General features: G+C 45.3%; 1 protein-coding gene across 2 annotated transcripts in view; it reads left to right on the top strand.

The window, feature by feature from the left end:
* Positions 1-16,117, top strand: part of NFASC (neurofascin) — a 1,241,670-nt gene that overhangs the window by 747,895 nt on the left and 477,658 nt on the right. For both annotated transcript variants that reach the window (XM_085627649.1, XM_085627634.1), the window contains exons 12-13: positions 9,257-9,388; positions 9,783-9,926. In XM_085627649.1, coding sequence (XP_085483775.1) covers positions 9,257-9,388; positions 9,783-9,926 — 276 coding nt within the window. The remainder of the gene's footprint in view (positions 1-9,256; positions 9,389-9,782; positions 9,927-16,117) is intronic.

Raw genomic sequence — 16,117 nt, 5'->3', positions numbered from 1 at the left:
TACCAGTACTGGTCTTAATGTACTTTTCATTTGTGAATTCAGGTTATAGATAGCAAGGTTCCCACACATTCTGTCTCCCTTCTGTTGAGTAGCAAATATTGCTCAGTTAAGATTCCTTTCTTAAGGGTATATCAACATCAAGTCCATAGGCCTGTGGATCAAATCTTGTAAAATATTACCACTAAAATACATGCAAAGTCCCAGCAAACCATTCACCGTGAACATAGAACCCATTAAATCAGGGTAGAAGCAGATGCTACAGAGATTCGAAGATTGTCGGCTTAGGGGTCAGGCCATACGTTTGCCAGACAGTACAGTGTAGATTTTAACTCCAAATCATTGACTTACATTGACCCGTCTTCTCTGTGTACTTTAAATTAATGTTGACTGCTTTTCTCCCTATTTCATCTCACTTTACTTTTCTTCGGGGATGAGTTTGCTATACATTTCAGAGTTAATAAATATTAATTAAGCTGATCAGCTAGGAGAAAGGGTTATATATTTGTAAATATAGTTATATGTCGTTGGAATCGTCATTACATTTCATAGTAGAACCACAAGAATAGATATGGAGAAATATTAATATACTTACTTATGGCCTTAATAATTACCTAAACTAAAACTAACTGATGCTGCATTGAATATATTGCGTCACAACGCAATTACAATGCATGCTTTTACAACGCATGCCATTACAACGCATTTTTAAGAACTACCATTACAACACATTCCATTACAACGCATGCCATTACTACGCATACCATTACAACACATAATACTTTTAGTGCAACAGTAGGGCAACAGTAGGGTAAGTGTTGTATAGTGTAGGGGTAAACATTACTATTCCCACTCCAGTGAGTGCAACAGTAGGGAAAGTGTTGGATAGCGTAGGAGTAAAAATTACTATTCCCTATTACCCCAAAACCCATACCCACCCTAAAACTTAAACATCACCATTACTCACCTTGGCATGCGTTGTAATGGTATTCGTTATAATGGTATGCGTTGTAGTGACGTGTGTTGTAATGGCATGCGTTGTAATGGAATGCGATGTAAAGGCAATTGCGTTATAACAGTTGCGTTGTAAAAGCAGTGCAATGTAATGACTGTGTTGTAATAGATGTTTCCCGCTGCATTTCAATACTCTGGTATAGCCTGGTTGGCTTAAAATCTAACTCTTGGTGGGCCAAGCCCCTCTTAGCAACGTGTTTACTTGATTGAATTCTGACTACTTCTTCCTTATTTACACACCTCCAGAGGTGAAAGTTGGACTTGCTGCTCTATTCTGTATAAAACAGGGCAACCTTATTTTTCCAAAGAGAACTTGGCTACAAGGACGAAATATATGGACAATAATCCCCAGGGAATCATTTACACAAACAAGCAAAGGCTTATCTGTTATGTACAGTGCAAAACCCAGATATTGATGTCCTTACAGGAATGCATAATCAATTATGACTATAAGCAGTCAATGCAGACGATGATACAATAAGCACCAAGTATCAAGAGGTTCAGACAACGAAAACATAGTCTTGCAAACTTTGTAAATTATATTCAGTTGTAGATGCAAAATACACACATACAGTAATTAGTGGTGCTGATGGCTCAATTCATTGTGAAAAAAAGTGATTGAGTAAGTAGAAAAAGTGCAACACAAGTGGACAGCAGGATGAATATAAAATGAGTACTGTCCAGTAGGTCATAGAGACTCAGCAAGTTGTATGGAAATATTGAGTCCTGTTGTTGATTGTCGACGTTTCAACCCTATTTGACAACAAATCTGTGGGTCTCTTCAGGCCAAGGCATGCCAGACAGGCCTGGTCTTTATGTCAGATACAGTGGAAAATTCTGGAGTGACAGTGCTCAGTGTGAATATTCCAAACATGGAAGGGGGGCAATACCACGACGTACCACGACACTGCCACATCACTCCCCACTAGAGAAACCTGCACTGGCTCCCCGTCAACAAGAGGATATCCTTCAAGCTCCTCATCCACGCACACAAAGCACTCCACAAGACCGGCCCAGCCTACATCACTCACCACCGTCCCGCGCATCCGAAGAACAACCACCGGCGGGAGATCCTTCTCCCACCTAGCCGCCAAGACATGGAACACCCTCCCACTGAGTCTACGTCAGACCCAAGACCTGCTGACCTTCAAGAGGATACTCAAGACCTGGCTGTTCGATCAGTAGCGCGCCCCCCCCCCCCCCCCACAGCACCTTGAGACCCTCGCGGGTATGTAGTGCGCTTTACAAATGATTGATTTGATTGATTGATTGATATTTGCTCAATACAAAACGACAGGATATGGTGTGCTGGCTCTTTAAGTAAGCCACTGTATTTGTTGTAGTGTACAAAGTCATTATGGAGGGTCAGTAATTGCCCAACAGAACTGGAATATTCACGCAGAGATACACAGACCTGTTCTAATGTATATGACAGAACAAATCATAATCTAGTATGAAACTTCTCAGTCTTGGCTGTATACTTTGAATATATGAACAACCTGTTGTCCTTACTCTAATATTTCTGTCAAAATAAACTTTCCTCACTGACACCGCCCTGCATTCTGGAACACAGAAGCACCTGAATTTCAAAAGGAGTGGCATAGTTTTATTTGTTCAGGGTGATTGCTGCAGCCACCTTTTCATGATTTGTTTTGTGATTTTAGAGGAAGAATTAAAACTAGGGTTTCACCTAAATGTATTTGTTTTGAAAATGTTTAGCTCTGTTACTGGTTTTTAAACAATAGAAAGTGTTTCTGCTTGTAGTCAGTTTTTCAATGCGATAAGTTTCCAAAAATATATGTTCGAGGCATATGAGCTGCAGATTGTACACTTAGCATAGATCGCCATCTGGTGTTGGGCCCGGATGTTTGCAGTTTGTTTTTGTTCTTTGGACAGTCTTTGGAAGTCACGAGTTCGGTGACTCCTCCTTCGGTCCGTGCTGCGCATGGGCTTCGGCTCCATCCTCAGATTGTTTTTTTCCGCCATCGGGCTCGGATGTGATACTTCGTGCTCCGGCTTCGAACTTCTACGGTTCCAGCCTCGACGGAAAATCCTCGTTTCTTCGAGTTTCTTCATCATCATCTACATCCCTCGAAGCGGCACTTTTCTCCATCCCGTACATCGGCACCGGGATCGAAGAGCTCGACGCACCATGGCGCACTCATCGTCCGCAGCTCCACCGGACATCTTCGGAGACGACGCCGAAGCTTCGGGGCAACTACACACCGAGCAGGAGGACGACATCGTCAGCGCTTCCGAGGCCGACGACTCCGACGTGGAGGACATCACACCGGCGCAGCGGGTCGTGAGTACTGTACCCCCTCCCATCCCCGCGCCCAAAACCAAAGAGACTCCGGTTACACCCTCGCCTGCAGGCCTGGGCAAAACCAAGCACACAGCTTCTATCACCCCACCTTCGGGCCCGGTGTCAAAGCCTCAAAAGTCTCACGGCAGCTCGGGCTCGAGCCAGCCGACGCCTGGTGCCGAAAAACACCATCCGGCACCGAAGAAAGTGATACCCAGCTCGACTCCGAAGCCACCGGTGCCGAAGCCTGGACTCTCGGTGCCGACCAAACACAAACCTGTCGGCACCGACGCTGAAAACTCCTTCGACGCCGAAAAAACCGGAGGCTCCCAAAAAGCATGGCGCACAGAAACCATCGAAGCCCTCGGCTCCGAAACCATCGGCGCCAGCGGACGATTCGGCGCCACTGGACCTCTTTACACCAGACCCTTTGCAAAAGACTCTATCTAAAGATCCAAAGACTGGGCTACTGACTTTAATTGTCAAAAAAAGACGTCATGACACACCGGCTCCTCCTCCACCACCCAAGCGGAAGGACTCTGCTACTTCTCCTCTCAGAGTACCCTCCCCATTACCTCCTCCTCTGCCTCCTCCACCTCCTCCACCCCCTCCCCCACCCAGGTCTCCGCCACCCTTACCTTATCACTCCCCGACCCCGTCCCCAGATCTGGATTTCGGGGATCCACATTATGACCCAGCGGACGCCCCAATGGACCCCACTCCACCGGGGACCCCAGACCCATGGGAAGACTACCATAACCCTGACATACCTGATATGCCTCAGGATGACCTATACCCATCCAGGCCGTCTCCTCCAGAGGACTCCTTAGGTTTTCACCACTTACTGCAGAGAGCAGCACACTACCATGGGGTGCAAATGCATAGTGAACTAGTGGAAGACGACTTCCTACTGGACACATTTGACATTCAGGACAAGTCCACGTCTATCTTGCCCATGCTTAAAGGTGTCACCAAGCATGCTGCAGAGGTGTTCAAAGACCCTGTCAGGGCCAGGGTATTGAACCCTAGAATAGAAAAAAAGTACAAGGCGGCACCCACAGACCCTGCATACATCAAGGGCCCTGCTCCCTTAGATTCCCTAGTTGTGTCCACAGCTAGAAAGCGGGCTAACTCCCAGTCCTCAGGAGAAGCCCCACCGCCAGATAAAGAATCCAAACTTCTAGACGCGTCTGGCAAACGCACCGCCTCCCAAGCTGCAAACATGTGGCGCATTGCAAATGCACAAGCGCTACTTGCGCGCTATGACAGAGCACACTACGACGAGCTTGAGGCTCTTATGCAGCACCTCCCCGAAAAACACAAACGCAAGGCTCATGACCTAATACAGGAGGGTAAACTAATTACTAACACCTCTATTAAGTGTGCCCTCGATGCAGCTGACACTGCTTCTAGAGCCATAAACACTAGTGTCCTGCTTCGTCGTCATGCCTGGCTCAGGATCTCAGGGTTCAAGCCTGAAGTCCAGGCGTCCATACTAAATCACCCCTTTGACCAACAAACTCTCTTTGGGCCAAAGGTGGACGAAGCATTAGAAAAGATGAAAAAGGACACAGACACAGCAAAGTCTATGGGGGCACTACAATCACTAGCCCCCAAACGCTCCTTTCGACGCTCATCCTTTCGTAGCACAGACAGAGGCTACTCCACCGATAGCGCCTCTACCTCCTACAAGTCCCCTCCTCAAAATACCTTTTCAAAGGGCAACCAAAGGGGTGGTTACAGAGGCAACAACAATAAGGGCAGGGGCAAAACTAACACCACCCGTTCTGCCACCCCGCCCGCACAATGACTTCCCTTCGCTCCCCCAAGACCATTCCACTCCAGTCGGGGGCAGACTACAAAACTTTATACACGCATGGGAGTCCATAACATCGGACAAATGGGTGACCCAAATTATTCGGTCAGGGTACTGTCTCGAGCTAACATCTACCCCACCCAATATCCCACCAAGGCACCGTCCAATGTCTCAAGAACATTCAACACTACTCAAACAGGAGGTGCTCTCCCTCCTCCAAAAACACGCTATAGAGCAGGTCCCCGTCAATCAGCAGAATCTAGGGGTCTACTCTCTGTATTTCCTAATACCGAAAAAAGACGGGACCCTGAGGCCCATTCTGGACCTCCGGCCTCTAAATGCATACATACATTCAGACCATTTCCACATGGTCACCCTACAACAAGTCCTCCCGCTCCTTTGTCAGGGAGACTTTCTTACTACCTTGGATCTGAAAGACGCATACTTTCACATTCCAATACACCCTTCTCACAGAAAGTACCTCAGGTTTGTGGTGGACGGTCAACATTACCAGTTCACAGTTCTCCCCTTTGGGGTCACCACCGCACCACGGGTGTTTACCAAATGCCTAGCGGTAGAAGCAGCACACCTCAGACGTCAACATGTTCACGTCTTCCCTTACTTAGACGACTGGCTGATAAAAGCCGCGTCCTACCACCAATGTGTGCAACATACAAACAGCACCATCCAGCTGCTCCACCAACTAGGCTTCACGGTGAACTACCAAAAGTCCCACCTTGTACCATCTCACACAAAGTAATATCTCGGGGCCACTATACACATCTCCAAAGGTATTGCCTATCCAAACTCAGCCAGGATCGCAAGCATACAAGCCTTGCGCAAAACATTCCTTCCTCAACACTCTCTTCCAGCAAGAGTGTTTATGAAGCTCATAGGAATGATGGCGTATTGCATTTTCATAGTGCCCCATGCAAGACTCCACATGCGTCCACTTCAGGAGTGCCTAGCACGACAGTGGAACCAGGCCCAGGGTCAGCTGACGGATCTGGTGTTGGTGGACGGCCGCACCCATCACTCTCTGCAGTGGTGGAACACCACAAACCTTTCCAAAGGGCGGCCGTTCCTGGACCCGGTTCCTCAGGTGATTCTAACAGCGGACGCATCGCTCTCCGGCTGGGGAGCGCACCTCCTACACCTCACAATGCAAGGTCTATGGACGCCACAGCAAAAATCGCTCCACATCAACCATCTGGAGCTCTTGGCGATCTTTCTAGCCCTAAAATCTTTCCAAAAACAGATTTCGGGCAAAGCAGTCCTCATTCGCACAGACAACATGACTGCAATGTATTATATCCAAAAACAGGGGGGGGGGGACACTCTCCCCAGCTCTCCCGCTTAGCCCAGAGCATATGGAGATGGGCAATTCCCCAAAACATCTTTCTCCTGGCACAGCACGTTCCAGGCGTGCAAAACACCATGGCAGATCTGCTCAGCAGACAAACGCAACAACTACACGAATGGGAACTGCATCCACAAGTTCTTCACCCATTCTTCCAACAGTGGGGGCATCCTCAGATAGACCTCTTCGCCACCCACGAAAACAAAAAATGCCCAAGCTTCGCCGCCAGATACCCACACCCATTGTCCAAGGGCAATGCGATATGGATGAACTGGTCAGGCAGATTTGCATACGCCTTTCCACCTCTCCCACTAATTCCATTAGTGGTAAGGAAGCTACAACAGCACTCCCTCACACTCATTCTAGTAGTTCCAACATGGGCCAGGCAGCCGTGGTACACCACACTACTACAACTATCAGTGGTACCACATCAAAAACTGCACCTGTCCCCATGCCTCCTAACCCAGAACCATGGAGAAATCAGGCACCCGGACCCAGCTCAGCTCAACCTGGTGATCTGGCTCCTGAAATCTTAGAATTTGGATACCTTAACCTTCCCCCCGATTGCATGAACATCATCATGGAAGCCAGACGTCCTACCACTAGAGCATGCTATGCCGCAAAGTGGAAAAGATTTGTAATTTACTGCCGTAACAATACAATCAACCCTTTAGATGCATCCATACAGCACATCATATGCTATCTGCTCCATCTTCACAGGTGTAACCTGGCATATTCATCCATACGCCTACACCTAGCAGCGATTGCTGCTTATCTACAAAACAGACAGCATTTATCACTGTTCAGAGTGCCTGCTGTTAAAGCCTTTATGGAAGGCCTTAAACGAGTAATTCCTCCCAGGGCACCACCTTCCCCTGTGTGGAATCTAAATGTAGTTCTTACACGGCTAATGGGTCCACCCTTCGAACCAATGCATAAATGTGAGCTACAGTTCCTCACCTGGAAAACAGCTTTCCTCGTAGCTATCACTTCCCTTAGAAGGGTTGGTGAAATACAAGCGTTCACTATACAGGAACCCTTCCTACAAATACATCACGGCAAGGTCATACTTCGTACAAATCCAAAGTTTCTGCCCAAGGTCATTTCCCCCTTCCATCTCAATCAATCGGTGGAATTACCTGTCTTTTTCTCGCAACCTCAATCTGTTGCAGAAAGGGCCTTACACACACTTGATGTTAAGAGGGCTTTTCTGTACTACATACAAAGAACGCAACCTTTCAGGAAGACTAAACAATTGTTCGTCTCCTTCTCTCCACCACATAAAGGCAACCCCATCTCTAAATCAGGGATAGCTAGGTGGATTGTAAAGTGCATACAAATTTGCTATCAAAAGGCAAAAAGAACATTATCTGTTCCACCTAAAGCCCACTCTACTAGAAAGTTAGGGGCTTCTATGGCTTTTCTAGGGAACATACCCTTAGATGACATCTGCAAGGCAGCCACATGGTCAACACCGCACACCTTCACAAAACATTACTGTGTAGATGTGCATTCCAAGCAGCAAGCTAGTGTGGGCCAGGCTGTACTAAAGACACTTTTTCAAACCACTGCAACGGATACCGGTGGTCGCCGCTAAGGTTGGGTACTGCTATATAATCTATGCTAAGTGTACAATCTGCAGCTCATATGCCTCGAACGGAATATGCTACTTACCAGTATGCATCTGTTCTTGGCATGTAGAGCTGCAGAGTTGTACACGCCCACCCGCCTCCCCGGCTACCTGTATCCGTTCCAGTCCATCTTATTTAGATACAACACACATGGGTTTCTCACTGTTATTACTACGCTCCATCATTTCCCTGTTGGCGAAAAACAATCTGAGGATGGAGCCGAAGCCCATGCGCAGTACGGACCGAAGGAGGAGTCACCGAACTCGTGACTTCCAAAGACTGTCCAAGAAGAAAAACAAACTGCAAACATCCGGGCCCAACACCAGATGGCGATCTATGCTAAGTGTACAACTCTGCAGCTCTACATGCCAAGAACAGATGCATACTGGTAAGTAGCATATTCCTTTATGTAGTTAAAGATGTGCCAGGACTGAGCAGTCTGTTGGACTTACTCCCACGTTCATGAATTCAAAGACTATACCCATGCTGGAGAAATAACGTCTCCTTCCTGTACTACAGCAGTGAATACTACCATGAAGCAGGGAGTTGCAATATGTGGGGTACAGGTGTATTCCTATTGTGATAGCTCTTGCGTCCTCGCACGCAATGGTCATTTGGGTACTAATTGATTTCTATAATAATGGTTCCTGTACCACAGCGGGGGCTGGACATAATGATCCTGTGCAATGTGGTACGCTTGCATAGGGATTCTGTTCACTGCAGATAAATTAGTTATACTCATTAAACTATAGGTCCCTGGTGCTCTGCTTTGCACCCCAGTCTATAAATAAGATACTATCTCTGCCTCCGTGGCCTATCTCCTTCTTGATTAAAACATCACTGCATACCTTTGGTCTGTGCTTTTGCTCCTCATATTGAGGCTGAAGCAGTCATGCAAAGCATTATTTTACGCACCATCATTCTGGTCCACTTGCAGTGGACAAGAAAATCCCACCTACTGTTAGGCGAGTTATCATAACTCACAACTCTGACACATTTAGAAAAGTACACCAATCACACCCTGGTCTGACGATTATCTAATGCCCTCCTGTGCTATCTTCAGCCTTAGGTTAGCTTGGGTCAGATGTGATTCCTAATTGTTGCCATATGTATCTTCTTGCATATTGTTGAAGCTGCCCCTTACTGGCTGGATGAGCCCAAGAACCTGGTCTTATCTCCGGGTGACAACGGGAGGCTGGTGTGCCATGCTCTTGGAAACCCTAAGCCCACTGTTCAATGGCTGATGAACGGAGAGCCTATTGAGTGTGAGTATGGATTCCTACTAAAGTGTGTTTGAGAAAGGATGTAGGGTAACCAGTTGTAATGAATATACATACTTTAAACACGTGGTTCTTCCCATGAGGGATGAATTTTGCAGAAGTCAGGTCTACACTACAATAACTAATTACCGTTCTTTGGCACTCACATTACCTGCACTACACATCTGGTAAACAAACCAATCAGCTGATTGTATCTATTTAAGACAGGCCTCCATAGTTTGAAAGCAGCCTATACATTCCTGTTGATCTTTTCTTACATACTTTGGGTGAAATTACTCCTCATTTTCAGATCAGTACTTGAGTGACTGGAGTGAGCTTTCAGAAGGATGTTCAGGACTGAGCAGAGAAGCAGCTCACCTTTTCTTTTTTTCTTGTGCAGCTGCCTCCCCCAGTCATAACCACATAGTCTCTGATGACACCATCATCTTCCGGGATGTGCTAAGTGGAAACAGTGCCGTGTATCAATGCAACGCCTCCAATGAGCATGGCTACCTACTTGCCAACGCCTTTGTCAGCATCCTGGGTAAGGATATTGCATTCTACGTTTCAGAGGTGGAGAGGATAATTGGGGTTCTCATTAGGAAAGAACTCTTGATAAGAAAGGAAATTGAAGGGATCAGCTAAAGAAAGGACACTGTAGGCCTCCATCCATAATAAGACTTTTGGGACCTCTATGAAGGAAAGGATTATTAGGAGCTTTGTGAGTAGAGTTCCATGAGGCTTCTCACCTAGGCTCTCTGTCTTCACAAGGAGCTCCTGTGATTAGGAACTGTGAATACATCAGCGTTTTCTCGGGGATAGACCCTTGTTTGACTGTTGTGATTTGGAGTTTAGAGGCTGTTTACCTTGAAACTTTGAAAAGTTGCAAGCCGTGGTGGATCCAAGCATACAAAATCAGCTAATTTTGTACTTGATCTTTTTCCTCACACTCCTGAAGAACAAAAGCCAAGGTGTATTATATTACAGTTCCTTGGACTTTTCTTCCTTTATGTTCTTGTAGGCAGACTGACTTCTGTAGTTGTGGGTTGCCCTTATGCAATGCCTTTGTGGGGGGAATCAGACATTCATCCTATTGCTTACCTCAGTGTGAGCAGGTGATGTGCATTGTAAGATATGAGTTTTCCTTACATGTTTTCTCTTGGGGGGTGATAGAGCTTGAGACCCTTCAGGCTAACCTTTGGAAGTGAGAGTTATGTCATGGGCTGCCCCTGCATACCCTTCTTCAGGTGGAGGTTTTGGTTTTACTGCTCTTCATTTGTTCTGTGTCAGCCATGTAGTTGTTGTTGAGTAGGAACAATGGATCTTTGCTTGTCGTTGCTTGTTAGTCTTCTTAGTGCAGTGTTTGAGATCATTTGTTTCTTTTCTGGGTGCATTGTTGCTAATCTATATTTGAATGGATTCTTGTTTGTCAGTCTCCATGTAGCTGAGACAGATATGTCCCTACCTAACACTCTTTCTGCTATTATTGAGTCAATTATCCCTGCATCCTTGAGTCAGTCTGTACACACGTTGTCAGTTTTTTTGTTTGCCTGTTCTTTTCTTTTACAGGCTATTTTTTGCCCCACTGCTAGTATGTTTCTAGAGCTCAGTGTCTCTGGAGCTCTGACAAGGGGGACAACAGGGACAGACCTGCCTCCCTGCTCTCTTTCACTAATCATTTACTTTCAGATTCAAGAAGTGGAGAGAGAGGGTTATAGATGCGGTGAAACACATTAAGGTTACAATAGAGGGCCGAATGTGTAATACGTTCCCTTGTTTTATGAGGATTTAGAGAATGTCTTATAAGCAGATCTAGAAGAAGCAACCTATCAGTGTTAGGTCGAGGACCACAAAAACATACACATGCATTCATGAATACATGGCTTGCCTGGAGTCAGGGTCTGTGTTTAGTGGCAATGATTCTCCGAAACGGAGTGTTTTGTTTGTGTAGTGGTTGATGAGGCACTTGAAGAACAGATGAGAACCTGGTCATAAATTATTCTCAAGGATTGCATACAAAAGCTCAGTATCCAGCAGATACTCTAAATCTGCCAAAATGTATTGTAGATGCTCCAGCTAGCAGGAATATGCCTCATATAATTAGTCCTATCTGCCTCTATTCACCCCTTTACTCACTGGTCCGGTTGGGTCTGCATTCTGCGCCAACAATTCTGTGGGCCTCTCTCCAGTGAGGGAAATAGTTCTCTTTAGTAAGTTTCCAGTAGGAACACATGAAAGATAAATCTCAAAACCAATTGAGACCTCATCATTTTGAAGATTCAAAAGTTCAAGGCTTCAGCAAGACCTCTTGTGCTTCTAATTCCAGAAGTTCTCTAACCAACAATTGTTGCAGGGATTCTGCTCATGCACAGAACTATGCGCAGGAAACCAGGACCTCAGTGAATTGCGGTGTACCAAAAACTCACCTCAGTACACGGAACCCCTATCCGACTAGCGTCAGTGTCTCATTCGTTCTCCGTATCATCTCGAAGCTACCAATGATTAGACAACCCAGAACATGCGACTATTATTAAACTTATAGCAGGTCTCTAGGCTTGAATGGAGAACCCCATACAGTAAAAATCAGCTTAGGTGAATCGCATCACAGGGTCAGCTTTGCTCTGTGTCTGGAAAAGGTCTTCTCCAAAGTGTGTCTCTCATGCATGCAAACTGCAAAATTAAAGGCGCTCGAGTTTCAGATATTTGTAGCTGTGTGCGTGTTATGTCTAGAGCGTGGGCCGATCAACCTGAACTCAAAAGCATACATTGTTTGTTGGCCCTGACTGCTTCTGCACACAATGTTCAGACCAAGGTCACGGTGCACGTCTAGGGATGTGAACAACAGACCGTTCTCATGTGAAGAAAAGGCAAGCAAGCAGTTTTCATATAACAACATCTATCTACAGTGTTCTGTGCAAAAGTGGCAAAATGGCGTTTTAATTTCGAAGACTCTTATGCTAACATAGCAATGTGTGTACCTGTAGTTCCGCCTCCACTACACAATGTTGACTTTTTAGTATTCACTTCAATCATATGAGCTTTTCAAGTGAGAACGACATTGTACCAGTATTGCCCAGGCCCATTGCGTTTGCATTGGGTTGTCTGGAAAAAGTCCAGGCTCCTTAGTTATATCCAGAAATGCGACTGAAAGAAGAGCCTTGCAGTCCTTGGTGTAGTTTACTCCACCAGGTCCTTTTTCAGTGTTTTTCTGCGATCCAAAAACCTCAACAATAAAAGCAAGTAAAAGGATAAAATGAAGGCAAAGGACTAGAAGAAACTACCACAGTTCAATAATGTTTTATGCACAGGTGCCGTTGTATTCTACCTCCAATCAGGTGTCCAAGGGTTAATTGTCAACCCACCCAGCGCTCTGCGGTTTTTGACCCTATAATCGTTTAAGATTTGAATTAGAATTTTTTCTGTTCCCAGAGGAATTGCTTTCATCTTCTCTAGCAATTCCTCCAATACCATTTTATTTTTTTCACCTGATGATGTAGGCTTTCTAGAGTATACATCTACTCCTCCTACTAATCTACCACCTTTTTAGCCAGCATGCTTGACCCATGTGCTCTTAGACACATTGTGGTAGGCATGCACAAGAACACTATAAATACAGGTCATGTTTTTCCCTCTTTACTAACAGTATCAGTGAGGTACTCAGCAGCATCCTCAATAGTGCCTAAATAACTGTGTAATGAACATGTCACAAGAGATAAATTACTGAGTCTTAAAATCCATTCTTTGTAATCCTATCATAACCATTCTAACCAGCAGAGCAGCTCTTTATGCCACACAGCTCCACATATAAAATTCAAAGGGAACAGAAATTCTGTATTGGATTTGAAATTAGAGAGTACCAGGACCCTTTCATCCAATCAGTTTCATGCTGCAGACCAAAAGCCATATATTCTCTGGATTTGGTACAAATTGTTAGCCTGTTGTTTCTGGATTATTTCCTAAGCATGCACATTCAGATTTGTCTAAGCCTATTCTAGCCAAAGCACTGTACATTATTAAAGAATCCTCATCCACATGGGCATTATTGCACCTAGAGCTGCAAGTTTCAAACATTTCGGATACAAAATACTGCACTTTTATGCATGATATTTTATAGTGATGGGAAGATGCTCCCTCATTCAGTTCTTGTTACAGAGGCATAATTTTTCTGATTCATTTAAGTGTCTTATATAGCAGTCTTGCACCATAAAATATTAGATTCGTTTACAATAAACCTTTACCTTTCACAATAAATTGGAGAAAGAGGAACCTAGATACATAATTGATAATATAAGGTTAAGCATAGATGGCTGTATAGGCTTAGGATTCAATAAGAATCGTGTGAATTTAAGACTATTTGTGAAAAGTGGGATTATAGTTGTTCCCTGAAAGACTATGAACAAGCTTAAGGCCCAGCTCTACCCCACTCTTTTAATTTTGACATGGAGCCTGAGGTGTGGTAGAATCACAGCAGAAAAGTTGATCAGAATGCTTCTCTTTCCTTCTGACAAATGACGACTACGTATTTTATGTCCCGTTATAACCTCCATAGTGAGCAACTTTGAGAAACATGCAGACCACTTGACAGAGCTGAGGAGTTTAATGTTTGGGCTTCAAAAGCCTAGGAAGCTGCTTTGTAGCAGTGAAATGATAAACTGCCAGTCCTCCCCGTGGTTACGATCCTAATTTTGGATTGAGTTTTGTTAGATCCCCTCTTAGCCTGGCCCACTAAAACTAACCTACTGACTGACTGCCTAATGTGTATGATGTGATAGGTTAGCTACACTGGCTATTAAAGTAGCAGGTGTATTTTCTTCAAAAAAAAGTGCTGTTCCCTACTGTGCTTTTTCTTTAGAAATCACAAGTGTTTTTTTCAGTTAAATGTAGTTTACTGTGATTAATTTGACTAACTGTATTAATTTTAAGAAAATAACAGCACAAAATATACCTTCTAGTAGGTATTTTTTGCTTAATTTACTTTTATGTTTTAACTTGTATTTATGATAGAGACTTCTATCTGCTGATTCCTTACCTTAAAATATTCCCCAGGCGTCAGACTGTATGCCCGAATTTTCAAGCAGTCACTTTGTGTGAAGCTCGGTGACCTCGATCGGCACAGAGTGGTTGTTCAGTTGTATTTGAAAACAGGATTTTTTTTACTTTTTCGGGTACCGTGTGCCTTTTTACCATACCTATTTTTCTGAGATGGCCCCCAAAAAACCCACTGGGTTCAAGCCATGTGGCACCAGCCATTGACAGATGTCGATGACACCCTCACTTGGTGTGTCTGTGGTGCATGGAGAGGGATCACAACTCCACATCATGCATAAAGTGCAAGACTATGTACCCCATAGCTGTATGCAAGCGCGCTATGAACATTTTGGCTTCTTCCCATGCGACTCCATGCTGCTCCAGTTCCCTATTGCGACAGAGGTCACCAGACTGCTCCCAGAGTTTCTAGTTTTGATCCTCGCCGTGCTCCAGGACTTCTTCTATAAAGTTACATAAAAAATCAAAGAAGATGTAGCTATCTTTGACTTCTCAGCGTCACTCCCACTTTTTGGATGACATGGGGGACGATGCACAGATCAAGACCCTACTCACCTGTGGTTTCTGTGCAGCCAGCATCTGACACTGGGTCTGCGCCACACTTCCTTGAATTTCCTGGAGTCACCCTGCCCAACTTTGTGAATTCTACAAGGCTGCAAGACTAATTTTGAACTCTGGAGCCCCCATGGGTTTAGACGGGTCTTCGACTGAGGTTATTCAAGTGGGTTTGTCCTTAGCACCAGTCAGACCCTCAGGCTCCTTTGATAGATCCAGATCAGACCCGGACGTGCCGAATCCATTGTGATTCCCAACTCCAATACACCGTGCGATGTCAACTCTGACGCTGGCCAGACCCACCCAACCTGAATCGGAAATGGAGACTTATTTACCTGAGGAACACGAATGGAGGGAATCTGAGAATCTCTAGGACTACTTCAACCCCCTAGCAGAGTCCATGGCCTATGACACCTGGTGCGTGTGTAGGAGAGTAGGGTCTGCTATCCTATGGTCACCCCAAATTTTTGCTTTTTGCTTCACTGGTTTTTGACATATTGAGGCTGTGGGCCTGCCAATCAGACCCCCAGCCTGCTGTTATCTCTACTAAATTAAACCTATGCACCCTAGGTGCATAACCAATTGGAAGTGGATCACCCTGTCAGCCCCTGTACCAGTGTACACTAGGTACCCAGGGCATTGGTGTACCCAAGGCCTGCCAGGGGCTGAAGCATGTATTATGCCACCCCAGGTTTGGCCTAACAATTTGACACAACTGGCTGATCACTCAGCTGGGGTAAGTTGGTGTAATCACCTCTTACTTAGGTGTAGTATACCTATACCTAACCTTAAATGGGACACCTGGTAACCTATAAGTCACTCCTATGGCAGGCCTTAACAATCCTGAAGGCAGAGTGCTTGGTTCCATGTGAGATGGTGCTCTGGCATGAGCTGAGCCTGTCTGCAGTGGTCGGAACAACTTCCTTCTACTGTTTCCAGATATCGTCATACCATATACTCTTAAGTGCATTGTGAACCTCGCGGTTAAATGCTATCTTTGGTTTGGCTTTATCAAAACATGTCGAGTAAGGTGTCATACGAATTGGGATACTAACCCCTCGCCAATTCTGGCGACGGGGTTAGCATTCCACCCTTCTAGAGGGACACGACATGTACAGTACCTGAAACCCGGGT

Source organism: Triturus cristatus, chromosome 1_1 (assembly GCF_964204655.1).
Source record: "Triturus cristatus chromosome 1_1, aTriCri1.1, whole genome shotgun sequence".
NCBI lineage: Eukaryota > Metazoa > Chordata > Amphibia > Caudata > Salamandridae > Triturus > Triturus cristatus.
This window is presented reverse-complemented; position numbering and strand designations above follow the sequence as displayed.